This window comes from Ovis canadensis, chromosome 23, assembly GCF_042477335.2.
Source record: "Ovis canadensis isolate MfBH-ARS-UI-01 breed Bighorn chromosome 23, ARS-UI_OviCan_v2, whole genome shotgun sequence".
Lineage (NCBI taxonomy): Eukaryota > Metazoa > Chordata > Mammalia > Artiodactyla > Bovidae > Ovis > Ovis canadensis.
In genome coordinates this window covers 53,800,100-53,827,386 of record NC_091267.1, presented here as the reverse complement: position 1 = coordinate 53,827,386, position 27,287 = coordinate 53,800,100, and the positions used below count along the sequence as shown (strand labels likewise).

General features: G+C 44.9%; 1 protein-coding gene and 1 long non-coding RNA gene across 2 annotated transcripts in view; one reads left to right on the top strand and one right to left on the bottom strand.

The window, feature by feature from the left end:
- Positions 1-6,710: 6,710 nt before the first annotated feature.
- Positions 6,711-17,372, bottom strand: LOC138428207 (uncharacterized). Its single transcript, XR_011252344.1, has 3 exons — positions 16,902-17,372; positions 16,459-16,688; positions 6,711-7,115 (listed from the first exon to the last, which is right to left on the bottom strand). It is a non-coding gene; the product is annotated as an uncharacterized lncRNA (long non-coding RNA).
- LAMA1 (laminin subunit alpha 1) overlaps positions 16,393-27,287 on the top strand; it is a 124,017-nt gene continuing 113,122 nt past the window's right edge. The window contains exon 1 of the mRNA XM_069568622.1: positions 16,393-16,548. Coding sequence (XP_069424723.1) covers positions 16,476-16,548 — 73 coding nt within the window. The 5' untranslated portion in view covers positions 16,393-16,475. The remainder of the gene's footprint in view (positions 16,549-27,287) is intronic.

The window sequence follows — 27,287 nt, the reverse complement described above, 5'->3', positions numbered from 1 at the left end:
GAACCAGCCATACATACATATATATATCCCCTCCCTTCTGGATTTCCTTCCCACTTAGGTCACCAGAGTGCACATGCTAGAGTTTTTATGCTTTATGCTTGCTTTCAAAATGTGAGGAATCCCGTCAGGATTTTTCCATCAATTGAAATAAATAAGCCATACCAGCAGAAGGACATATACATATGAATGAAATAGATAACCTATCGCTGGGCCTATTTTAGAAGTGAAAATAAAACGACTAAACTTATTATTGGAGAAGGCCTTGTGTTTTTGTTTCATCTTGCTCCCTCATTTAATTTAAATATGCACAATATTTAATGGAACATTCCAGATAATAATGTAGGGGGCTTGTCAGGAGTCAGCCCCCTTATGTCACTTAACGTTTGGTCCCCTGTAGATATTCCTAGAGAGATGCAGGGTGCTTCCTGAATTGGAAGACTTACCTTTATTAGTGTTGATTCTCCTATAGTTGCTCTAGAAAAAAGACTGCTCCATGCCAGTCAGTGTTTGAGAAGCTTTGTGGAGTGAGGAAAAGAGAGGGGCTCACTTTTTCTGTAAATCTTAAAGTGTTCTAAAAATGCAAACCTTTTCATTTAAAAAGTAACTGTTCAGAATGTGAAAAGACAAGCGTATACTGGTAAGAAAATGCTTTTAAAGCATATCTGCTGAAGAACTGACATCCAGAGTACATGAAGCCCTTTTACAACTCAATATTAAGAAGATACCCTGAATTTAAAAAAAAAAAAAAAAAGACAAATGATTTGAACAGACATGTCACCAAAGAAGATATATAAATGGAAAATGAGCACATGAAAAGCTGCTGGTTACATCATATCATGTGTCATCTCTGGCAAACGTAAATTCAACTACTTTGAGTCCCACTGCTGGAATCACTGGTATTAAAGAGTGAGAATACTGAATGTAAGCGAGGATGTGGAGCAACTGGAAATGTTGGAAATCAGAACTGTTGATGGGAACGCCGCCTTGGAAGCACTTTTTCAGGTTCTCAAGTCGTTCTCACGTACCTGCCTGTCACTCAGCAATCCCACCCCCTGGTAGTTACTGGAGAAATGGCGATACATATCCACGTAAAGATTTTTACTTGAATGTTCACAACAGCTTTGCGTGTGGGGGCCAAAAATCTGTCAGCTATCCGAACTGACAAGTGAATCTTTCTATAGGCTGGTGGAGGGATCACTCAGCCACATGAGCCGAAGGCCACGGAGTCACAGAAGGGGCTCAGGGCATTAGGTTAAATGAAAGAAGATACACAGGCCTCAGACTGTACAATCCACACATGTGATGACTTCACAAAAGCCAGTTCAGATTAACATAGAGCCGAGCAGTTGTTTCTGGCAGGTGGGGAATGAGCTGACTGCACAGACAGTAGGGAAGTTTGGGGGGCAGTGAAGGAAATGTACATCGTGAATGTGGTAGTTATAGGGCTGTTTACATTCGTCAGTCTTATCAAATTGCATACTTAAAATTGCTGGATTTTATTTTAGAGGTATAGAGGTATACCTCAGTAATGCTGATTAAGAAAAGAACTGAGTCATGAGCTTTATCTAAGCCAGCCCCTGGAGAACGGAATAGAATTCCCTAATGGATCTAGATTTATCAAGATTCATGCCCAGGATGGAGACGAGCCCACCTTCCCTCAAACACAGACCATCTGAAACCCAGATTAACTGGGAGTTTGTTAGCAAGAACGAAGGTGGAGTTACAGCCAGGTTTGTCTTCTACCTAAGGTCAGATGTACAGGCTTCAGAGAACACTAACATCCTTATTCAAATTAATCATATATAATCATCTTGTATTTAAAATCCAGCCTTTAGTGAATAGGTCATTACCTGTAGAACCATTCCTAGAGATGCAAAGTGTGTAGCAGTTGAAGTGTTAGTGGCTCATTCATGTCCAACTCGTTGTGATCCCATGGACTGTAGCCCGCCAGGCTCCTCTACCCATTGACTTCTCCAGGCAAGAATAGATGTTACTGAGCAACAGTTTATTCAATGAAAAGACACATTTTGAGGCACATTTTGAGAAAATCTTCCAGCTCCTTGAGCTGGCACTTTGGGAAAGAGTGGATTAAGCTCGCCTTGAATGAGCTGTGACATTGTGACCAGCACATGTGGTGTGGGACCTTCCTGAAACCTCTTTCCTTTCCTTCGTTTGGGTTATTTTGCTTTCAGCCCTTGGCTGTTTGGCCTGTCCTGTTGGCTTTGAAGGGAGGACATTTCAGGCTTTGCTCCTGAAAACTGTTTATTTTTCCCTACTACACATGCTTTGTTCCCATTTCTGATGTCTGTGCTGAAATTTAAGAAGCCGGCCTACATCAACGGTTCTCATTAAAACTGACCTGCACTGGTCCTTGCTACTATCTAGATTTGAGGAACAAAGCTCTTTTTGGGTGAGTATGGGACTACGCATAACTGACATTCTCTGTGGGTGATGAGCTCCTGGTCATTGTCAAAGAATCTGGGCATCAATTGACTGAGCTCTAACCCAAGCTCAGCTGAAACATCTGATATGTAAGAAGACAATCTGGTAGAAAAATAATCAGTGCCGCCTTCTACATTCTTCAGGTCCTAAATACCTTCGGAATGTAAGTAATCAAAAACCAAACAAACATTATCTGAAGAGTCCCTTTTCTTCCTAAAAGCCCTCCCCAAGTGACCGACGTAAAGCTGGACACTCAAGCAGGTAATCGGAAGAATCTCTGGTTAGCCTGGTCATTTGGGAAAATGTAGTGAAAAATATTGTCTGTTATGCTGGGAATTTACACATAATAAATCCATCCTTGAATGTATTTACACTTAAATGTGTCTCTTTGCAGATAAATATACAGGTTTCATTTTGTGAGAAAATGAAAACCATGTAGCCCGGGGCATTTTTGTCTCAGTTATTAGGAAACCTGAAGTTAATCCTCTGAAGAGTGGTAATGATGAGTCCGGCTTAGGCACCTATTAAGAGCTGATATGTTTGGTTTTTTGAACCATCTTGCACACGCCCAGCCTTGGAGACCCGGGAACAACAAGACTCTGGTCCCTTCTCCTACTTAAGGCCTTTCTGGTCCTGGGTCAAGTCCCCACTGCACACTTGAAATACTCTATCCCGGGGTTGACTTGGAGAATGTCTGGACTGAAAGGGAAAGAACCTTCTCATCCTAATAGGAAATAGAGTTTCCTAGATTTCCAGGGGTATCAGGAGACCCCCACGCTGCTGTAATAAGAGGCTTCTCTGTTCACAGCCTCCTCCATCTACCCCACTACCTTTCAAAGAGTGACGCTGGCTGTGCCTTGATCTTGCTTCCCTCCGCCACACCTGACCTCACCACCCAGCTCTGTCTCTCCTGTTCCCCATTTCATTCTACACACTTGACTGGGGTCCCTATACCATCCGTGCACCACACCAGTGTTCTTGTTATGCGACTCATGTCGTAGGAGAACCCACCAGAATGTGTCTGTGGTTGTCATTAGCAACTTTTCCCTGGTTATTTCTGATTTCCCTGCACTTACAGGCACAGGCGAAGATTCCACTGAGGCTGATACAACCCAGTGACCCAAGCCCTGGCCTGTGACTTAGCTCTTTTGCAGCCTCCATGATCGTGGAAGCAGGTGTTGAAACGAGGCCTCGGTCAGCTTGGACCCTTGAGCTCCGAGAGGGAACAGCCCACTGCCAGCCCACCATCATCAGGCAGGAAAGACACCTTGGTCGTTTTCTCCTCTGAGGTTCAGGAGTTTGTGTATTGCTACTACCATACAACCTGGCTTAGCCTGACGATATGGCTTTCCCTGTGTTTGTCAATTTTTCTCTTTCACAGTATTGCATAAACTTTTCACATCCTGTATTTTCCTGGAGCATTCAGGACATGGTTTGTATTCTTTTTTTCCCCCATTTTTTTTTGCCTTATTATCCATCATTATTCTTACTGACTACAACAGCCAAGTCCAAGAACTTCAGCATCCTCGACTCCGTTTCACCCTCCTTACCTTTAGAACTTTTTTCTTTGTGTTAATCAGCATGCAACTGGCTCATGTTCTGGAATTCACTATTCTAAGAAATATACACTGGGACTGAAATTACACAATGAAACCTATCTTCTACATTCCAAACTCCCGACCCCTCTGCCTGGATCCATCTGGGTTAAGCCGCCCAGGCATTTTGTGCCTGTTTCCTCACTGGAAGATAAGCTAACAGCCGTGCCTGATGGGGTTGTTGTGGGGATTAAATGAGATCATGCACAAAAGCCCTTGGGTCAGCCGCTGGCCCACTGCGAACTCAGTAATGCCGTCGGCTCTAATCATGGTTGTTACTACTATGTGCTGTCGGCAACTGCTCTTTGCCACATGTTAGATTCGCTCTTTTACTTTGGGTATGCTGTTCTCATTCTAATCTTATTTATTCTAAGTGTGTTAATTTCTAAGTCACCGTATCTATTAACATCCTAGGACCGTACTGATCTCCTGTGGGTTAGCTTCATGCATCTCAACCACGGCACCCCCAAACCACTATTTCCTTACCCTGGAGTTGATGGCAGGCTTGAGAACACCCCCAGCAAAGACCAACAGGGAAAGGGCCCCACTGAGCTGACCAAACCACATGATTGCCCGGAGGAAAAATACATGATTATGGCCCTAAGCCATTATGTTGGGGGGTGATTTGTGGCCATAGCAAAAACAAACTGATATACATTTTAAAGACTGAAGGCAGGAGAAGAGGACGACAGAGGATGAGATGGTTGGATGGCATTATGACTCAATGGACATGAGTTTGAGCAAACTCCGGGAGATGGTGAAGGACAGGGAAGCCTGACCTATCACAAAAAGTCGGACACGACTTAAAGACTGAACAACAACATGCATTTTAGCTGTGTGACTTGGAGCAAGTTGGCTAACCTCTCTGAGCCGGTTAGTGTTTTACCCTTGAACTGGACATAATACTGACTTTGCACATGAGGGTTAAGCAGCAGGCACCATAAACGTTCAGTAAAGTGGGTGTCACTCATCTTCCCTACAGCTTCCTGGACCACTCACCAAAGCCACTAGTTCATCCTCAGTCTTCACTTCTTCCTCGAATCTCCTTTCTCCCAGCTCTCACCTCCCATGGATGAATTCTGCGCCTTCCCTCCACGGAAGTCTTCGGCCATCTGCCAGGAGCTCTGCTTTGCCTTGTTCTCACCTGAGCTCCTCATGACCTTTCTCTCTGAGCATCCCACTTCCTGAGTTTGCTTCTGTCCATGATGTCACCATCACACAGAGAGAATGGAACTCTGTCTCAAATTTCCAGCTGTGTTTCTAATATCTCCCTCAGACTATCTCGTAACATCACAGTTACAACAAACAACTGGACTTGTGACTTCCTCTCCCAGTGGCTCACCTTCCCATCTAACCAATTTTTTTTTTTCGCATTTTCAGAAAGAAAAATTTAAATCTCCAATTTCCTTGATCATCTGTATCCAATTAGTTACTCAGTCATGTTCCTTCTTTTGAAATCTCGTTTCATCCTCTTTCTTCTGCATTCCCACTGCCCTCCTCTCTGCTCTGTCCTCCCCACCTCGCCCCCCTCTTCCCCTCAACCCAGTCACTTGTCTTCCATTTCTCTTGATTCCACTCTTTCTGTTTACTGCCAGAAGATGGATTTTCCTAAGTAGGACTTTACTCTTGTTTCTCTGATTAAGAATCTATAATTCTTTCTCATCACTTCTGCTTCAAGATCAAATTCCTCACCTGGGTTTCTTCCTACACACTGTGGACTCAATGCAGCAACCAAACTGACTTCCCACTTCTCTCCAAGTGTTCTGAGCTAGCATCTCAGGCACAGATGGGGAGGCAAAGATTAAAACGCTGATGCTCTATTTGAGAGGTGAAATCCATGGCAACAGAGAAGAGGAGAATGCAGAGAGAAGGGGGAGATGTGACATAGAAGAGTAAGGCATGAAATGCTGATTCTGCTCTGGATGAACCAGAGGAGCTCATGGGGGTCGGGTGGGGGGCTTAGAAGGCATCTGAATGCCAGGCTTATCCTAGCAGAGAAGAGGATCCCGGGGCCTCCTGCAGGGACTGGTAGAGAGAAGCAGGAGGAATTCTCCGTCTCGCTCATTTGTCTTCTGTTTCTCATCATTCAGAACTCCTAAGGAAAAGGTCCATGCCTCTTCCACCATGACCTTGGACACAGGATGTAAGCTCAGTTCATGATTGGTTCCCCAGGTTTTGGAAGATGAGCTGGTGAAACAAAGATGGAGCGAGCAGCTGAAGGTCAGACACCTCTAGTGCTGTAGTTGGTGTCAGCTGTTCTGTTCAGGTCGGTGGTCTTGACCTTGGGCCTGTGGCCAAGCATCTGGAGTTCTCTAGGTTCCCACACATCCTCCAAGCCTTGTCCTCCAGGTTCCTATGGATTCTGTGACCCCCACTCTTCCCACCCCACAAATATCTCCCCAATTACCTTGTCCTCTTTAAGGTGGCCAGAGTCAGCTTGCATTGCTTGTAACTGAGCGCTTTTTTAGCCCTAGTTGCTCACATTGCCTTTTGCCACCTGGGGATGTTTAGAAAACTTTGAGATGATTTATATGACATGTCAGAATAATGCAGCAACTGCACCAGTATTATTACATAGTGTTGAATGCATCGACATCATTGTCATTTTCAACAAGTATTTGTTTAATTTCAGACACTATGGAAAGTGTTAAGACAAAATAAAACAAGAGGGGCAAGAATTCGTTGTTTAATGTGAAAAATAAGTTAATAAAATTCACAGATCCATTAAAATGGAGATTGCATTACAAGGTACATTTGTGGCACAAAGGAGCAAGCAGTCTGCGAGAGTTGAAGCAATCACAGAAGGCTACCTGCAGGAGGGGATGTTTGAGTTGGGTCTTGAGGGATGGCTAGGAGTTCAACGAGAGGAAAAAGGAAGAGATGATGGGCATCCTAGCTGGAGGGAAATGCAGCTGAGCCCTGAAAAGATGGGATCAGTCAGTGGGATTCGAATAGTTTCCAGCAGGTCCTGAGATTGCTGGGCAATTCTGAAGGTCAGCTTTAATGACTGCGGGCATGGGTTGAAGAGATCCTGGTCGGTGTAGTTCTCCAGTCTTGTTCAGCGGCCATGATGCAGTCCTAGAACAGAAATTGAAGCAGAACACCTGGGAACACAGATGTAATGTCTCCTTTCAAGGTTCTTTAACACCTGGGAGCTGTTATTACTATTGCTGTCATTATAGGTAGTAATTATGTCTAGTGGTCTATATTGTTTTCCAGATTTTACAGAGAAGAAACACCAAGGCTCAGAGTCAAATAGCTCATGTTGTCCAGAAACACAATTCTAATTTTAGATCTTCTGACTGTCCAGTATACGGCATTGAATTAACTACTACAATGACCAGAATTAACTACTTCCTGAATCCTATAAAGGATCTTTTAATGGAAGGATACTGTCTGTTTCAGCCACAAATCCTATTTCTTAGTATCAGCGTCTTCCTAAAATTTGAAGATTGTCTCTGCTGCCAAATCACTGCAAGGTGTCTAAGTCATTTGACTATCCCCTGGCTTCCTGATGAAAGGTACATAAGGGTTGTGACAAAATAAGCAAAGATGAGGATCTGGGGGTAAACAAGGAGAAAAGAAAGGCTCTGGGAATGGAAAGTGCAGAATATTGAAGAATATCTGCATCCACGTGGAGTGAACAGGAGGAGAACTTAATAAAAACAGAAGGAAGCAACATAAGAGTGATGGTTTATAAGCATCTTCTCCCAAACTAGGGCAGATGAAAATGACACATGATGAGTATCTTCATAAACACCGCTTCCTGATGAAAATTATTGCATACAGGATGGATAAACAAACTCTTACTGTGCAGGACAGGGAACAATACTCAATATTCTGTGATAAAACATAAGGGAAAAGAATATGAAAAAGAATATTTCTACATGTATAACTGAGTCACTGTGCTGTATAGCAGAAATTAACACAACATTGTAAATCAGCTATACTTCAATACAATAAATTTTAAAAGAAACAGACCTCTATTTCCTAATTTTCAGATAATTTGTGTCCAGCTTTACCAAGTCACGTGTGCTGCTAACCTTGATTTCCAAATCTAACTTTCCTGTTGGAGGTTTTGTTGTTACAAATATCCAGCAGGCAGAGACACCCTGCAGAGTCTGGGGGACAAATGTTGTTTACATGTCCTTGTGAACAGCTGTCTCCCAGACACCCCCCCACACCAATTTGGCTTCCTCTTCCTCTGTGAGAGAAAAAAGATACTTGAAAAGTTCTTTAATGACCAATTCTCTGCCAAATTTTTTGAAAAACAGATTCTCTTTGGGTTTTGCTATACTGGTCACTATTTTCCATTAACCTCTTTCTACTACTTGGTTTTCAGGAAGATATTTTCTTCTAGCTTGCCTTTCCCCTCGGAGTCATCTCTGCGTCTTCCATGTGAATAAGAAGATAAATAATGGTTTATCTCTTCACGTGTGTCCAACAGCCTTTTATAAACCTGTGCTGACAAACTGGCCCATCTTCACGACAACAGCTGTGCAACATTGCTTCCTAATCTTCTGACGATGGTGATGAACACAGTCATTGAAGAAAATAGTTATTGGATACTTACTTGATACTGGGCACTATGCTAAGAATCTTGCTTCTCATCTTTTGATGTAGGTCTTCTATGTGTCCCCACTTTACAGATGAGGAGACAGAGGTCAAGAAACTTAAATAATTTCCCAGAGCTCACTCAGTCAAGTAAATGTGGGAACTGTAATCTGTTCCTGTATTTTTTTTTAACCATGATTTTTTGTGTATGAGATTGCTGTGAAAGTCTTTTTAAATGTATTTTTTAAGTCATGATTTAAAAACTCAGATTTGCAAATTTAAAACACTATAAGTGTTTTAAGAAACCATTAAAGCACTGTCCTTCACCCGAAGTTTGCCCAAACTCTCGTCCATTGAGCCAGTGATGCTATCCAACCACCTCATCCTCTGTCGTCCCCTTCTCATTTTGCCTTCAATCTTTCCCAGCATCAGGGTCTTTTCTAATGAGTCAGCCCTTCGCATCAGGTGTCCAAAGATTTGGAGCCTCTAGAAAGTATTCCAGCCTCTCGAAGCCTCTCGAATTCCTGGACTCATGGTCCCATTCCCCTGTCTTTCAAAGTCGTCTTTGGCAGAGTGGGTTTCTGTCACACTGAATTTCTCTGACTCCCTTGTCCCCGCTATTTCACTCTCAAGGACTTCTGGGACTACTCTGGGCTCAGCCAGAAAAATTGACAAAAATTGCCTCATCCCCAGATCCTTATTTATACAGAGAAATGCATGGGTCCTAAATCTGTATAACAGAATGAATTTTGGTAGAGGTTTGTAGCCATAAAACCAACATGCCAATCAGGATACAGAACATTTCTATGACCACAGACTCCTTTTTTTCTTTTTCCAGTCAATCTTCACTCTCTTCATAGGCAACTACTGTTTTCCTTTGATTAGTTCTGTCTGTTGATAAACGTCACAGAAATTCACTCTTTTGTGTCTGGCTTCTTTCACTTAGTATCAGTTCAGTTCAGTCCCTCAGTCCTGTCCGACTCTTTGCGACCCCATGAACTGCAGCAGGGCCAGGCCTCCCTGTCCATCACTAACTCCCGGAGTCCACCCAAACCCATGTCCTTTGAGTTGGTGATGTCATCCAACCATCTCATCCTCTGTTGTCCCCTTCTCCTCCTGCCTTCAATCTTTCCCAGCATCAGGGTCTTTACATCAGGTGACCAAAGTATTGGAGTTTCAGCTTCAACATCAGTCCTACCAATAAACACCCAGAACTGAACTCCTTTAGGATGGACTGGTTGGATCTCCTTGCAGTCCAAGGGACTCTAGAGAGTCTTCTGCAATACCACAGTTTAAAAGCATCAATTCTTCAGCACTCAGCCTTTTTATAGTCCAACACTCATATCCATTCATGACCACTGGTAAAACCATTGCTTTGACTAGATACACCTTTGTTGACAAAGTAATATCTCTGCTTTTGAATATGCTATCTAGGTTGGTCATAACTTTCCTTCCAAGGAGTAAGCATCTTTTAATTTCATGGCTGCAATCACCATCTGCAGTGATTTTGGTCACTGATTTCAAAAATAAAGTCAGCCACTGTTTCCACTGTTTCCCCATCTATTTGCAATGAAGTGATGGGACTGGATGCCATGATCCTATGTTTTCTGAATGCTGAGCTTTAAGCCAATTTTTTCGCTCTCCTCTTTCACTTTCATCAAGAGGCTCTTTAGTTCTTCACTTTCTGCCATAAGAGTGGTGTCATCTGTATATCTGAGGTGATTGATATTTCTCCCGGCAATCTTGATTCCAGCTTGTGCTTCCTCCAGTCCAGCATTTCTCATGATGTACTCTGCATAGAAGTTAAATAAGCAGGGTGAAAATATACAGCCTTGACGTACTCCTTTTCCCATTTGGAACCAGTCTGTTGTTCCATATCCAGTTCTAACTGTTGCCTCCTGACCTGCATACCGGTTTCTCAAGGGGTAGGTCAGGTGGTCTGGTATTCCCAGGTCTTGAAGAATTTTCCACAGTTTATTGTGATTCACACAGTCAAAGGCTTTGGCATAGTCAATAATAGCAGAAATAAGATGTTTTTTTTGGAATTCTCTTGCTTTTTCGATGATCCAGCAGATGTTGGCAATTTGATCTCTGGTTCCTCTGCCTTTTCTAAAACCAGCTTGAACATTTTTCAAATTCATTCATGCTGTGTGAGTCAGTGGTTCATTCTGTCTTATTGCCAAGTTTATTCCATTGCAAACATTTGCAAACATTCCATCTAACATTTTATTTTAAAAGTCTTTATTGAATTGTTAAAATATTGCTTCTGTTTCATGTTTTGGTATTTTGGCCAAGAGATGTGTGGGATCTTAACTTCCCGACCAGGGATCGAATTTGTACCCCCTGCATTGGTACAGGCGAAGCCTTCATCACTGGTCTGCCAGGGAAGTCCCAAAATATTCTTCTGGTGATGGACATGTGGCTTGGTTCCAGTTTGGGGCTATGAATGAATAAATAAAGTTATCGTAAAATCCTCACTTTCAACCATCTCATCCTCTGCTGCCCCCTTCTTTTCCTGCCCTCAATCTTTTCCATCATCAGGATCTTTTCCAATGAGTTGGCTCTTTGCATCAGGTGGCAAAGTATTCAGCTTCAGCATCAGTCCTTCCAATGAATATTCAGGGTTGATTTCCTTTAGGATTTACTGGTTTGATCTCTTTGCAGTCAAAGGGACTCTTAAGAGTCTTCTCCAACATCTCTGGGGTGACAATATTCTGCCTCCATCCCTAATCTGCCTACTCCGTCTACTGGACCATCCACCCCTCACTCTTGCTGAAGGCTTAGTCTCCTAATCATCTTATTTCTGCCATGGGGCTTTAAGCAACTTAGTTTATACTCGGCCTCTTTAGCTTTGTCCTGGCCCAGACTCTGACACCCTAACCCTATTTTAGTGACCAACCTCTTACCTCTTTCCTGGCAATCACATCCTCCACTTTATACTCCAGCTTGGTGCCCGGATCCTGGCATGATGTTTCTGCGTCCCAGTCCCTGCCTGGGATCTCAATCCCTTTAGAACTAAAGGACAGTCTTGCTTACCCCAACCTCCAGAAAAATGGTCCTGGCCCATGCTCTGGGCCTCACTGGCTGGGTTCCTGCCACATGGCTGTCTGTCCTCACAGGAAAACATCTGCTAGGCTATGCTTCTTCTGTGATCATACTTTTCTGAGACTGGCTCCTACACCATGCCCAGCCATTAGACCCAGATCATCTTCTCTAGCCATTCAGTCTAGCCCAGGGTGTCTCAAATGTTGTTGCATGTTGGGCTCACTTGGAGAGCCTTAAAATATCTTAATGTCCAGACTCCTCCCCATACCAACTGAATCTGAATCTCGGGGGATAGAAACGAACAATAGTACCTTTTCAAACTTCTCCATCGATTCCAATGTGCAGGCAAGATCAAGGACAAGCAAGCCAGGAACTTCTGTTCAAGGTGCACTCTGCCTACCAGCAGCATGAGCATCACCTAGGAGCTTGTTAGAGGTACAGAAATTCAGCCTCCAACCACAGCCCTACTGCACTGGAATCAGTATTTTAACATGATCCCTCAAGTGGTTTTGAAAGCTCTGATCTGGCCCATCCCTCTCTGCCTGAACTCTTGTTTCTGAAAATGTTCATAATCAATCTGGGTTTTCTCTTCTTTTAATTGAAAAATATAGTAATATTATAGAAAAATTGAAATAATAATTCATCTTTCTTGAGCATTTACCATAAGCTAGGCAGAGTGCTGGTGACTGACAGACATTGGCTCATTGAATCCTTATGAATAAGTTTTCTCAGCAAAACCTTCCCAAACTGCCAGATCAGGGCTTGTTCTCGAATTCCTTATCTCAGTGACCCTTTAATTAAATTTATAATTTTAGCTTACATTTTTTCCTGCCTTAACTGCCAGACAATGTTCCACAGAGATGAAAACCTGTCTTGTTTAAAGGAGAAGCCATAGAACCTGATACCTAACAGGGACTAAAAAAATATTTGTTGAATGCATGAAGTTGGAACTATTATTATTTCTATGTTGCAGATGAGGAAATGTGCCCAAGATATCATTTCTAGAAAATGAGGGGGAAGAATGGGAGCCATCTATGAGGCTGGCCCAAGTTCTCTATCATATGAACAACAGCCCCCACCACCACCCCTTTCACTCTTATCAGCTGAACACAACTATTTTCTTCTGCATCCTGGTTCTAGTATCTTGTTTATACATGTGTTTATTTTATATAATTACAACCAGGACTCCCATATTAACTGGAATTTTGCTTTTATTACTTTCAGCGTTTTTTGGTAACTTCTAAGTCTCATACTTTAAAAATGGGTACCTAACAGCTCGGTGACTGCAGCCATGAAATTAAAAGACGCTTACTCCTTGGAAGAAAAGTTATGACCAACATAGATAGCATATTCAAAAGCAGAGACATTACTTTGCCAACAAAGGTCTGTCTAGTTGAGGCTATGATTTTTCCAGTGGTCATGTATGGATGTGAGAGTTGGACTGTGAAGAAAGCTGAGCACCAAAGAATTGATGCTTTTGAACTGTGGTGCTGGAGAAAACTCTTGAGAGTCCCTTGGACTGCAAGGAGATCCAACCAGTCCATTCTGAAGGAGATCAGCCCTGGGATTTCTTTGGAGGGAATGACGCTGAAGCTGAAACTCCAGTACTTTGGCCACCTCATGCTAAGAGTTGACTCAGTGGAAAAGACTCTGATGCTTAGAAGGATTGGGGGCAGGAGGAGAAGGGACAACAGAGGATGAGATGGCTGGATGGCATCACTGACTCGATGGACGTGAGTCTGAGTGAACTCTAGGAGTTGGTGATGGACAGGGAGGCCTGGCGTGCTGAGATTCATGGGGTCGCAAAGAGCTGGACATGACTGAGCGACTGAACTGAACTGAACTGAACTGAACAGCTTTTCATGTCATTTACTATAAATTATTAACCAATTAACTCTTGCTTAGCATTTAGGCATTTTCGTTGCTCATTTTTTACAGGTGACATTGGAGGCAGCATCTTTGTGTGCCTTGTTGAGCTGAATTTCTGCTTTCTCACAAACCATGAACATTCTTACATCATTTTCACCTTGAACAGGCCACCCTTGACCTTCCATGGTGCTGTAGCTAATTTAGATATTTCCAAGCCTGCTGAGCCTCTTGATGAAAGTGGCTAAAGAGGCTAAAGAACCTCTTGATGAAAGTGAAAGAGGAGAGTGAAAAAGTTGGCTTAAAACTCAACATTCAGAAAACGAAGATCATGGCATCTGGTCCCATCACTTCATGGCAAATGGGGAAACAATGGAAACAGTGACAGACTTTGCTTTTTTGGGGCTCCAAGATCACTGCAGATGGTATTGCAGCTATGAAATTAAAAGACACTTGCTCCTTGGAAGAAAAGCTACAACCAAACTAGACAGCATATTAAAAAGCAGACATTACTTTGCCAACAAAGGTCCATCTAGTCAAAGCTATGGTTTTTCCAGTAGTCATGTATGGATGTGAGAGTTGGACTGTGAAGAAAGCTGAGCGCTGAAGAATTGATGCTTTTGAACTGTGGTGTTGGAGGAGACTCTTGAGAGTCCCTTGGACTGCAAGGAGATCAAACCTGTCCATCCTAAAGGAAATCAGTCCTGAATATTCATTGGAAGGACTGATGCTAAAGCTGAAACTCCAATACTTTGGCCACTCGATGAGAAGAACTAGGAAAGACGCTGATGCTGGGAAAGATTGAGGCAGGAGAAGAAGAGGAGGATAGAGGATGAGATGGTTGGATGGCATCACTGACTCGATGGACATGACTTTGAGCAAGCTCTGGGAGTTGGTGATGAACAGGGAAGACTGGAGCGCTGCAGTCCATGGTGTCGCAAAGAGTTGGACTTGACTGAGCAACTGAACTGAACTGAAGCTTGCTGAAGAATGGCAAAACTGGTAGTGAAGGGGAATTGTGACATTTTTTCTATTCAGACTTACCCAAGCTTGTTCATTACAGTGGCTTCTGAAATTCTTCTTTCTCTGAAATCTTTCTGCTTAATTTTGAGCAGGGACAAATTGGGCCAACTTGGTGACTTTGAACACTTCCTATTCACTCCTCAATGTGCTGACCCTTTGTTTCTCTAAATCAAGAGCCTGAGTTCCCTGTCTGTAGTTCCCTGTCTGAAGTCCAGACAGAACTTCTAGGTACCCAGGATATGGGGGTACAGATGTGACTCTGCTGTTGCCTTTCAGTTCATCTTCCAGGGTCTCAGTGCAGGAATCAGAGAACTCTGGACCAGAAATCAGCTCTGAGGCTGGCTCCACACCAGACATTTGCTGTCATTGAGACCTTAACCTCCTGAATTCATTTCCTCACCTCTTCACACAGGGTTAACTAACTGCTGTCTTTCAGAATTGGGAAGATCACAACAGCTAATCAGCATGGATGCTCTTAAGACTCAAAAAGATGTGTCCGCCCATGTACAATGTGCATGCAAAGTTATTTTGGTGCAGAAATACTTATAATTCTATCTTTTAATATCAAATGCTTAATACTTGATCAGTTGCTAAACACTGAACTTAATCACTGATTTGTTACTTAAATACTTAATACTTTACTACTTCATTGCTTTAATAGTTAAGAATCTCTGTTTTAAATTTAGTACTGTGATGACTACCTTCTCATACAACTATATTGCATCCTTTATAAAGGGCCAAATTCTACCCTCTTGTTCTGTATTTAAAAGTAATAATAACTGCTAATATTATAATGATATTTTATTCATTAAACGTTGAAGGAAATGTCTTGAGAAAAACTAGAATTGGTAAGATTGTCACATTGATTGGCACAACTGAAATATAACTATCTCCCTATCAGGCAAAAAAAGAAAAAAGACATTTATGAGAGCCTGGACCTTAATAAGTTACTTACTTTATGTCACCTGTTTACATTGTGAGAAAGCAAGATCTACAAAGTGTTATGAATACTTTCAATAGAAAAAAAAAATCAGAGGAAATTAAAAATTCTTTAGCAGGGACCAGATGTATTTTTTAAAAAAGAACAAAGCGGTTGAGATATCCTATTAAGACTGACTCCCTTCTCCCCGCTCCCCCATAAGATCTTCTCGAGCTGTAAGGGTATGCGAATGATAATAATGATAATAATGAAATCCAAGCGACCTTTCTTGTCTTAGACAAAGTGGGAAGCGAATTACTACTCCTTTTTAGAAAAGGCTTCACAAAACCCTCTGCCAACAGCAGAGGGGGTAAGCTGGTAGTTACGAGCTCCAGTCCCTTCCTGGGAGGCCCAGGCCACCCCTTGGGGGCCAGAGATGCGGGTCGGTGAGCCAGGGGTCCCATCCTGGGGGCTAGCCCGACCCCCCGCCCCGCGTGCGGCGGTCTCCGTGGCGGCTGCTCAGGGGTCCCGGCTCCGGGCTCGGCCGCACAGCCCCCGCTGGGCGGTAAGGGTCAGCAGGGTGAATACTTTCTCGGAATCTACCGCCCAGACCGGCAGATCTGCCCCTACCCCCGCTCCTCCTCCAGTCACTTTCTCCGTCTGCTCCCCCAACTCGGAGCCCGCGGCGGAGAGGCGACCCTCACCCCCGAGTTGGGGATGGCTCAGGCTGTTCCCCCTCGTGCGAGAGAGGGGACCTATGGCGGCGGGGGGAGCCTTTAGGGAGAGAGAATCTATGTGCGGAGGGGTCTCGGGGGGAGGGGTCTCGGATCGGGGGAGGTCTCCGCTGGGAGGGGTCTCCAGGGAGGGGGAGGGTCTCCCGCGCGGGCTGCGGGCGGTGGGCGGGGCCGGGCGCCGCGGAGGTCGGCGGGGGTGTGTCCGAGGGGCCGGCGGGCAGCGCAGTCTCGCCCTCGGCTGAGTCCCCGCGCGCGGTCGCCGCTTTCACCCCGGACCTACCCGAGCGCGGCGGCGAGATGCGTGAAGGCGGCGCGGGGCTGGCGCTCCTGGCCTCGCTGCTCTGGGTCTCCGCGCAGGGCCAGCAGAGAGGTGAGCCCGGGTCGCGTCTGGGTCCCCAGGCGGCGGGGGGCTGCGGGACAAAGCCCCACGCCTGGCCGCGCCGAGGTCGGTGCGCGCATCCGCCTTCACCCCCGGCCGGGGATCCGATACGTGGGTCTCCAGCGCGGCCCCTGGAAAGGTCGCCGGGCAGGCGGGAAAGGGGTGGGGGCGCACTCCAGACGGATGCGGCCCCCTCCTCGGCGCCTCGGGCTCTGAGTCCGCGGGTCTGCCTTGGCGACCCGGGGGCCCCAGTGGAGAGCCGCGCGGGCCTGGCTGCCTGTCCGGGCTGCTGTGGGCAGGAGGGCGGGAAATGAATGGGAAAAGCGTCCGCGGAGCACGCTTACCGTCTGGAGACAGAAAGCCGGTGGTCCGAGGCCCGGCAAAGGGGGGTCCCCGGGCCACTCATGGAGGGTGGGCGCGCGGGAAGCGCACGGGGAGGCGCAGGCTTGGAGATTGCTGCAGGCGCCCCCCAGCCACGCTGGGTGCAGGCCCCGAGGTGGCCGAACCGGCCGTTCCGCGCCCAGAGTAGACCGCGGTCACTTAGGGGTGAGGGAGCGCGGGCTTGGATGCCTGGCAACCTCGCTGGGCAGGGTTGGCCAAGAACAGAAATCCGCGGCCAACTTTCAAAGCGTCTGTCACTGCTCGGGAGGACGAGAAGCCCTCCTCCCCTTTCTGCGGACACTCGTGCCCCGCTCTCCCCAGAGACTAAGCCTTCAGGGCGCCGCTTGTTGGCTAGGAGGTCACGAATATTTCTTGAAAACGTCTATGCATGCAACCCGTGACCCCCGGCACACTCCCAAAGATACACGTGTTATTCAAAACGCAGGAAGGAACAGGTCAAAAGTAGGGAGGCGGAGCGCACAGCACCCGCGTGGGAAAGATGCGTGTTTGGCCTCGTGCCCAGCTGTGCGCCCTGCAGCCAAGGGACCGTCCCTTTCCCGGGCGCATTCGCAGGCGACGCGCTGGACCGGAGCGGGCGACCGGGCTTTGAATGGCTGCGCGTCCTCTCCGCGCGCGGCCGGGCAGGGATGCAGGGAATTTGCATAGTTAGCCTGCAAAGAAAGGGGCCGGCCTTGCGGGAGAGCGGGCTGCGACTCTGCGAGCTGAACGCCTTTCTCTCGCATTGCTGACAGTGAAAAGCCTGGTTTCCCACAGGCTGGAGAGAGAGCAGCTGGACTCAGCTTTATTGTTCTAAGAATTGAAAGTCCTGGTCTAGGGAGATGCCCGGAATGTTTTCCGCGCCCCTCCGGGCGCAGCACTTGGCCTTGGCGGCTGTGAATGGTGTTTGGAGAAAGTGGGACCCCGTGGGGCTTTCCTGCTTTAAGATGCTACGGAAAACCGCCCACAGCGGGAGGGCCTTTGAATCTGTCACACTGCCTTCCAGATTTGCAACCCCCACCCCATCAACCATCACCCTCTTTACAGGCGCCTTTGAGGGAGTTTGACTTTTTAAAATGCAATTTGGGGTCCCATGTATATAGCATGAATGACCAGTGAAATAGAATCATTAGCTCATAATACAATAATAAAATAATTCTGACCAGCATCATCAGTGAGCTAGTTATCTGGTACTCATACATATATATATTTAGAACAATCATCTGTTAGCTTTTAGATTATTAGGAATTCTTATTTTTAATGGGGATGATTTTTAAAGTCTTTTTTGAATTTGTTACAACATTGCTTCTGTTTCATGTTTTGGTTTTTTGGCCAAGAGGCATGTGGGATCAACTAACCCCAACCAGGGTTGGAACCCACAGCCCCTGCATTGGAAGGCAAAGTCTTAACCACTAGACCACCAGGGAGGTCCCTTATTAAGAATCCTTTATCATTTCACAGTCTCTCTGGATTACTGTTACTTCTCTGGTGGCTCAGTGGTAAAGAATCCTCTGACAATGCAGGAGACAGAGGATTCGATCCCTGGGTTGGGAGAATACCCTGGAGGAGGGGATGGCAACCCACTCCAGTATTCTTGCCTGGGAAATTCCATGCACAGAGGTGCTGGCAGGCTACACTCCATGGGGGTCCAAAGAGTTGGACGAGACTGAGCGCTCAGGCGCACACTGAACTACTGTACACCTCATGATTTGTGGCCCAATAATGCAGTTTCTTTGAGATACAACTTGTGTAAAGTGAGCTATTCCTAGAAGTGCAAAATGCTAGGTGGTACCTTTCTAACAATAATGTTGTGTGAAGTCCACAGCTGGCAATTACATGGAATTACAGTTGCTTCACAGTTTAGTTCATCAAATCTTGTTTTGAACTGTTTTTCTTTTCTAAGTAAAAGTAGCCAATTCCAAGGATAAAGGAAAAGCTCTCTTCTATGACTAGAGGAAATTTACTTCATTCTCATAAAGGATGTAGTATTCAAATTGAGCATAAATGTGCTACCCAGCAAAGCGCGTGCCCGAATGGCTTTTAAAGATGCATTTTTCTTCCCTGTAACTATTATTCCCCAAGTAAGGGCCAAGAAGAAAAAAAAAACAAACTAATTTTAGCAGTTGAAAACAAGGTTTGTGTAATGAAAACATCACTGCCTACCTCCTGCGTATCCCAAACTTTGGCCCACTCCTTTTTTCTCTTCCACTTTTCCAGACGTTAAATATAGAGCGGACATCTGTAGTTAATATAGCATGATGGAGAATTCAAATGCAACAAGGATAGGAAATAAACACATGCTGTTCCTTGGTGCTTTGTGCCACTCTTAGAATCACCAGTATCGTAACATGTTTACATGACCACTTATTTCAAGGTAAACATCTTTGAGAGACAATTCTACAGTTTTAGAATAACTCTTTCATAAAGTTCTGTAGTACTCATTATCATCTACAGTAGGTTTTATGGGGGAAATAACAAGATATGCCTTTAAGCTTTAGATGTTTTACTCTTTGGCTTTATGAGCTGTGGGAACTTGGGCAAGTTACTTAACCTCCCTGTGCTTCGGTTTTGCTGTCTGTAAATGGGAGTAGTCATGGTGCCTCCTTGGAAAGACTGTTCATAATGGAATGAAAAGTGCTTAGAACAATGCCTAACCCTGGGGGTAGCCCTCAATTAACACCATCTAAGCATCATTATTACTCTTTTGGGCATGACTACATGCAAATATAGAATATCACTTCCCCGCTATAGTCCCAAATTTAGAGTCTGGTTTTGGAGTCAGCTTGAATTCAAACGCCAGCCCCGTTGCTTTGATGAGCCGTGAGGGTGATTAAGTTTCTCAGCATCTCTGGATGTCAATCTTCCCGATTTGCGAGACGGAGAGGACCGATGTGGTGCAGTAACACAGGAGAGTGTTGGCCCAGCGTCGGGTGTGTCAGCAGCCCAGGTGTGTGGTCCATGGCGATGGTCTACCTGTGGCACCCGCACTGCACCCTCCCCAGCCTGGATCCACCTTCACTTGGGCGCTAAGACCTATTGACTTGACTTCCTGAAAACCTGTGCAATCCATCTCCGTTATTTTGTCTCCACTGCTGACGAGGCTCAGGAACTGTTTGTCTCTCCCATGAAATGTTGTGATGGTTCCCTCACTGGGTCTCCCTCCTCCCCTGCTCTCCCTCCTCAGCACCATCACCATCATGATTTTTCTAGAAAGACCGCCCTATGGGCTAGGACTAACGCCTCCCAAACTCCTCATTAATGCACACACAAAAATGACATTGGAGCATCCGATGGGACCAAAGGAGGAGTCTGGGATCCACTGGCCCAGAGCTCAGGGGCGTTACCTGGGACCTCCGTGCCCCTGTTCATAGTGACATGGGATGTTCAGTGCTGGACAGGCCTCCCATTTGGGGCCTAAGCCCTGCAGAAACCTTCCTGATCCCGTCATCGCTGAAGTATTTATGACATGCCCTTCCCTGGACTGCTGGTGCTCTGGCCACTCATTGCTATTGTTGTCCTTATCTTGGTGGCTAAGCCAGTGGCTGGGTGATCGGTCTCACCCCCTGACCTGAACTTCTTGAGGATGGGGGCTGTTTTATTCCCATCTTCGTGTCTGTCCATTGCGAGTGTGCTCAGTTGCTCAGTCATGTCTGACTCTTTGTGAACCCATAGACTGGCCCGCCAGGCTCCTCTGTCCATGGAAATTTCTAGGCAAGAATACTGGAGTGGGTTGCCATTTACATTGCTTTGCTAGTGTTCCTGGTGGTTACTAGCCACCTGTCTTGTTGAGTCACGTTGACATTAATATCTTTATTTATGAATCAAGTAATTTCAAAAAATAATTTAGAATAGGTAATCCATGGTCATGGTACAACATTAAAAAAAAAAAAAAACCCAAAAGATGTATAGAAAAAGGTTAAGTCACCTACTTTTGAGGCAACTACTATTTTTAATTTCTTGAATGTCTTTCCTTAGATGTCTTTTCATGTAACTCTTAAAAGTGAGCTACTTCATAAAACCTACTTCCTCCTGAGCATTTCCTAATAGTGTAAAGAAGGTACGGATTATTTTCTGACAAAACAGGAGACACTCTGCCCATCTCCACCTCCACTGCCCTCCCTCTCTCCTGCTTCTTCAGTATCGTCACTGCTGGATGCTAAATGCATCACTAATACACATATACACCTGTCAACTTTTCACTTTCCAACTATCCCTTTCAACGTGGCCTTTGACAGAAGGTATTAGAGCCTTGTTTCCTAGATCTTTTGGATTTAAAAACTATAGCTCATTGATAGATTGCTTGACATTGCAGTCCTTCTGAAAGTATTGCTCACCGTAGCCTTCATGCCCTATTCCTGGAGCCATAAATAAGTTTTAAAAATAAATTTAGGTGATTTGTGATGTAGAGAGGTTGTCTGCGAAGAATACTATTAGAAGTTATGGATAGTACGTTTATTTTTCTAAAAACTTTGGTTTATTGCTGGAACATCTATGGTAGACACAGGAAAAGTTAATTTTTAAAAATACTTCCTGCACCCTGAAAACGAAGCCAAGTGGAGATAACTAGAGAGAACTCCTGCTCGAAGATCTTAGCTGAAGTTGTTAGTGATATTCCTCAGAAATGTTAGGGTGAACAAGATAAGCCATAGTTTCTCTAGCAGGGTGTATGTAGCCTACTTACATGCTTGCAAATCATTCTTTTACTTTTTTTATTGCTAAAATACTAACGTGTATCCATGCACAGTTGAGTAAATAAATTTCAAAATTAATCGGGGGAGGGGGGCGGGAAACTCCCTTATTGAAGTAATTTAGGTAAGGTCGTGCACTTGGGTTCTGTTGGGACATGCCTGCCAGGGAGCTGATTCAGTGTAAAATGCCACACTCAGACTAGGTTCACTGCATCTCACGTCCTCCATACTGAGGGTGACAGCCAGTGCCCAGAGTAACCGTTTCGTGGCACAGACCCTTCCCCCGAGTGTCTTTGTTTTCTCAAGGCTGGATGGTGAGAGCTTTCTTTGGAACAGCTTGTTCCCATTTTGTGTCTTGCTTGGAGGCAGAAGATAGACAATAGGAGCAGTGAGATTCCAGACCAGCGTGGTAGATAGCTTTCTGCCTAGGTGAGCATTTACTTCAGAGGTTAATCCGGAAAAGATGCCGTGGAGACACATCAGATCCTATTTTCAGCGAGTGTGTGCATTTTTTTTCCCCCTTTTTTGATTCAACCATCTGAAGCCTGAATCTCTTCATTCCTGAACTTATCTTTGAAGTCTGATCTGGCCCAGCGGGCAGTGTGACTGCAGTTCTTGTGCCAGAGAGCCTCCTGTCTTGCTGGTGGGAATGTCAGAGTTAGCTTCAGAAGTGTTTCTGGGAAGTGCCCATCTTTTCCCATTCCCTGAAAGATTTCCTGCATTTTGTTTCATTGTTCTGTAACTTCCTGCCAGAGCTTCAGGAAACTCTACAATGTTCAAGAAGATGCTTAAGTTGAGCAGATCTTGTTTAGTTAAGAGAGGACGTTTAGAAAGGAGAAGACCTCACCCCAGGACGCTGATTATTGTACATCCTACATTTAAATGTCTTCTAATCTCTTTGTCATGGCAGGATTTTACTCAACAAAAGTGATTATCTTGTTATCTCAGGCCCAGCACATGAATTCTTTCGTGCTCCGAAGACTACTTTTCCTGTTTCTCCCAGTTGATGGCATTCTTTTGGTCGCCTTGGTTTCATCTTCCATTCCTTTCTTTTCTTTTTTCTGTATTCTCCTTATCCACATCGTCTCTCTCCATTTTCGTTTCTTCCTTTAAAAAGGTCCCTGGGGACTTTCCCGGCGGTCCAGTGGTTAAGACTCTGTCTTCCAATTCAGGGGGTGCAGGTTTGATGCCTGATCAGGGAACTGAGGTCCCTAGTGTGTTAGTGTTAGTCACTCAGTCGTGTCTGACTCTTTGCCACCCCGTGGACTGTACCCACCAGAATCCTCTGTCCGTGGGAATCTCCAGGCAAGAATACTGGAGTGGGTTGCCATTCCCTCCTCCAGGGGATCCCCCTGACCCAGGGATTAAACCCAGGCCGTCTGCATTGCAGGCAGATTCTTTACCACTGAGCTACCAGGGAACCCCGTAGTGCCTAAGGTGCAGCCAAAAGTTAAATACGTAAGTTTAAAGGTCCCTGATTTTGTGGCCTTTGTTCCTCTTTATGACACTGCAGATGACCACTGGCTGTTAAGATGACTGTCACATGAGGGACGTGGGGCTTCTAATAGGCCGGAAACCTTGTTCCTGTTTGGATGCCAGAGGTGGAAGGAGTTTTACAATCAGCCTTAAAGATGGGCCTTTTGGGATTCTATTTTAAATAGTTGTTTCCAGAACTATTCTCTGCCACTTGACGTACTTCCTGTCCCTGTTGCTCTGTCCAGTGGTGGGCACTCTTTCCCGTCCTCAAAATTCCCATTGTCCATCCTTCAGCCCCTTCCGTCTAAATCTCCAGCTCTGGCATTTCTGTCTTTTTCTCCACAATCTAGTTTTGCCAGCTCTTTACACCTCTGCCCTGACTTTGTGGCTATACTTTTGTTCACTCTAGAAGTTTAGAGGTGGGAGAGTTCGAGATATTCTTGACCTTGTGAAATGTCTTTAGGCACTCCACTGCCCTTGTAAGGGAGCTGGCATAAAGTCCTTGATACCGTCTTGGGCTATGGAGTAATGTTATCTTGTGGGATTGTTGTCATTTCTAGTCAGTTTTTCTCCTTTTCCCCCTGTGTTTGCCCATTCATTTACCTGCTCAGCTTCATGGACTGAACATATAATGGATCCTCCACCAGCCAGGCCCCAAGTCAGGAAGTGTCTTGTGGTCCTTATTCTCAGTGGCTTTCCTCATTTTGATTCCAAGTGGACATTCTTGATGGAGGAAGTCCAAGTGCATATCTAGAAAGAAATGTTCTCTGTGAGAAATTATGGTGGAGGAATGGTTGGGAGATTCAAGTTGCGCCAGTGGAAATAAGTGTCTATATTTTGCTTGCTTCCAGTCACATAAATTCGTGTTGCAGCCCAGTGGTGGGCAAGGAATGGGGAGGCAGAAGAATTGAGCTCCTGGTGGCTTCCTCACCAAACTTCCTATTGGGTGACATCTACTCCTCTAGGCTTCCTTTCTGTTGTGGAAACACACAGCTCGCCTGTTTGGTGACCCCTCTGAGCCCTCACAGAGAGGGTACAGTTAATACAGACATTTTCTCTCTGGGCTGCACGTTTGATTTTAATCACATCATTGTGGAGGCCCCAGCCCCAGGGATTACAGCTTCTGTGGTCTCAGGTGAGGATTAGTCATTTGCATTTTTAGGAGATCTTTTCAGTGTTTGGCTTATGACTTCCCTCCTAGCTCCACCAGCAAAATAAGAGCCATTCTTCCTTCTACATCCCCAACACCCACCCCCATCACCCCCCACATACACAACAGACACACTACGCACACATACACCACAGAACCTTACATATTCAAAAAGTATTTGTTGAGTTTCTAGAATGTTCCACACTCTGGTGGCCAGTGGTCCTTGAATCCCCAGAGCTGTAGTCAAGCAGGCATGAGAAGTACCTGAGGGATCCTACTACCTGTGTGCCTCAGCTCAAATTTGGAGGAATTTTTGTTTCTGAATGCCCACCACCACTGCCCAAGTTACTGCAGTGAAATAATGTCACTGAGAACAGAAAGAGAATGCTGGTTAAAAACGCTGGTTATTTCTACTGCACTGGATTTTCGTTTAAAGACAGTGACTACTCTATTGACTTCAGTCTTGTTGGCATTTGTTGACCATCTCTTGGAGTTATATTTTTATAGAGTTTTTATTCAAAAGAACTCTACCTGCCTGCGTTTGGAGGATATTGTTTAAGTGGGAGACAGCTGTTCCCCTCCAGGCTGTTGGGGCTAAGCCAGCCTGGTCTTCTCAGGAACAGAACAAAGGCATACAGAATTTATGTCACAGATGGATGTTTGTTTGATAAAAATCACTTATTGCTGAATGAAAGAATGGCCCATTCTCTCCAGAAATATGAGCAGAACATCTAGTAAGCCTTTAGAGCTTCCTACTTTGTTGGTTTGTTTTAACCATTATAATTGACCAAGTTGAGTTGTACCTCTTTTTCTGTGGTCAAACATTCCCTGAAAATTTGTGCACGAGAGGGTTTTCTGTAAGTGACATGATTTCAAATTCAGTGTTCAAATAATTCAGAAATAATATTTGACGGAATTGGCTAGATTTTCGATATATATTTCTGGACTCTGTTGCTTTGTTGATCCGTGTGTCTATTCCTAAGCTAACTGTCTGGATTCCTCTGGCTTTGTAGTAAGTTTTGAACTAGGGGGTGTAAACCATTCCACACTGTTGACTTTCTCAAAATTGCTTTGACAGTTCTAGGTCCTTTGCATTTCCATTACTGTTAGCTTGTCAATTTCTACAACAGAGATGGCTAGGATTTTGGTAGGAATTAGAGTGAATCTGTAGATCCATTTGGGGAGAAGTGCTCTCTGATAATATTGAGTTTTCTTGTCTGTGTTTAAGAAATATCATCATTCATTTTGATGTGATTTAATTTATCTCAGAAATGTTTCATAGTTTTCAGTGTATTGGTATTGAATTTCCTTTGTTAATTTTTCTTAAGTGTTTTATTCTTTTTCAGTAAAAAGTCTAGAATGTATGGAGAGCTAATCTGGCCCTTCTCTGATGCCCAGAAGTATTAATATGTGTATAAATGAATCACTTTGCTATATACCTGAATCATTGTAAGTCAAATATACTCAGTTAAGAAAAAAGAGAAGTTGTACATGTGGCCTATTTGAGAGTGACCTATTTTTGTGGTCCAGCCTGGGTCTTGATTTCCTCATTGCTAATGTGCAGAAATAGACTAAATTTTCTCTGACTGTATTATCGTAATGAATATATAGGGAAGAATTTTTTAAATGAAAGAAAATTAATAAAGAAAATTAATATTATTGTTGTTCAGTCGCTAAATCATGTCTCACTCTTTGCGACCCCATGGATTGTAGCACTCTGGGTTTCTCCGTCCTTCACTGTCTCCCAGAGTTTGCTCAAACTCATGTCCATTGAGTCTGTGATGCCATCCAACCATCCTTGGTTGCCCCCTTCTCCTCCTGCTCTCAATCTTTCCCAGCATCAGGGTCTTCTCCAAAAAATAACTTGAGAAACCTTACATGTAATCAGACAAGGGGTGGGGGGAGGGTGCCCAAGGGCACTGCTGTGTCCTTGACCTTCCCTGCATCTCTCCAGCTGTTTTCCTCACTAGGATGGGAAGACATCCCCTCCTGAGAATGGCCCTGTTTTGCTAAGATCCTCTCCTCTAGCTTGTCACCTAGACCTGGACTGTCTCCCGGAAGCTCAAGTGCAAGATCCCAGGGTGGTCAGGGATGTCCTCTGCCATGCTGTCCCCTCTGGCCCGCCCCCTCCTCCTTGCTGTGCAGGGCCTTCCCCAGGCCTTTGTGAAGACAGTGGGTCAGAACACGAGCAGCATCAGGACAGGATGGGCTGAGAGGGCTGGATCTCTGTCAGCATTAGGCAGGGAGGGTACATAAACTTCTCTACATTTTAACATCCCTGAAGCCTTTCACTGTGCCTTCAACAGCATTGTTTTCAGTATGGATGAACTCAGCAGGGGCAGCACCACTCAGACCCTGGTTTGCTTTAATAGCTTGCCTGGTTGACGCAAAGGGGACCTTGTTCCTATGTTACATCTTTCAGTTTGGAGGCCTTGACCTTTTTTCCTTCTTTACAATAAGCCCAAAACCTTGGTTTTAACCAAGGCCCCCCAATTCCCTCTAAAAATAGTTTTCCAAGGTCTCCAAGATGTGAATGTCGGACGGGAAACCTAGAGTTCTGGTTAAATAGTGACAGAACACTCTGGAGGAAGCGTGATCTTACTCATCAGTCTGATGAACTTTGTGCCAAGCCTCAGCCAAATTAACCAATCCCGTTGTGTTAGAGCTGGAAACATCCCAAGAGATTATTTTATCTGTTGAAGTCAGAGCAGCAGCCCCAGGGAGATACTGAACCATGAAGAAGCTTAGCCCCAGCCCAGCCCAGCCCTGCAGAATATTTGCATTTGTAATAAGATCTCCGGGTGATTTGATAAAAGTTTGAGAAGTTCTGCTTGAATTCTCTCTCTCTGCCCAGCTGAGCCCAGAATGAATTTCAAGTATCTCCTGCAGAGCTCAAGGATAAGGATCACAATTGTGGATGCTAAGGGTCATCTATTCATTCCACCTCAGGTCACATTCACTTTTCTCCTAGCGTCATTTTCCTGTTGTGAGTCCTCATCACTGGGAGCTAGAGCATTTTTTCTATCTTGGCCCAGGTT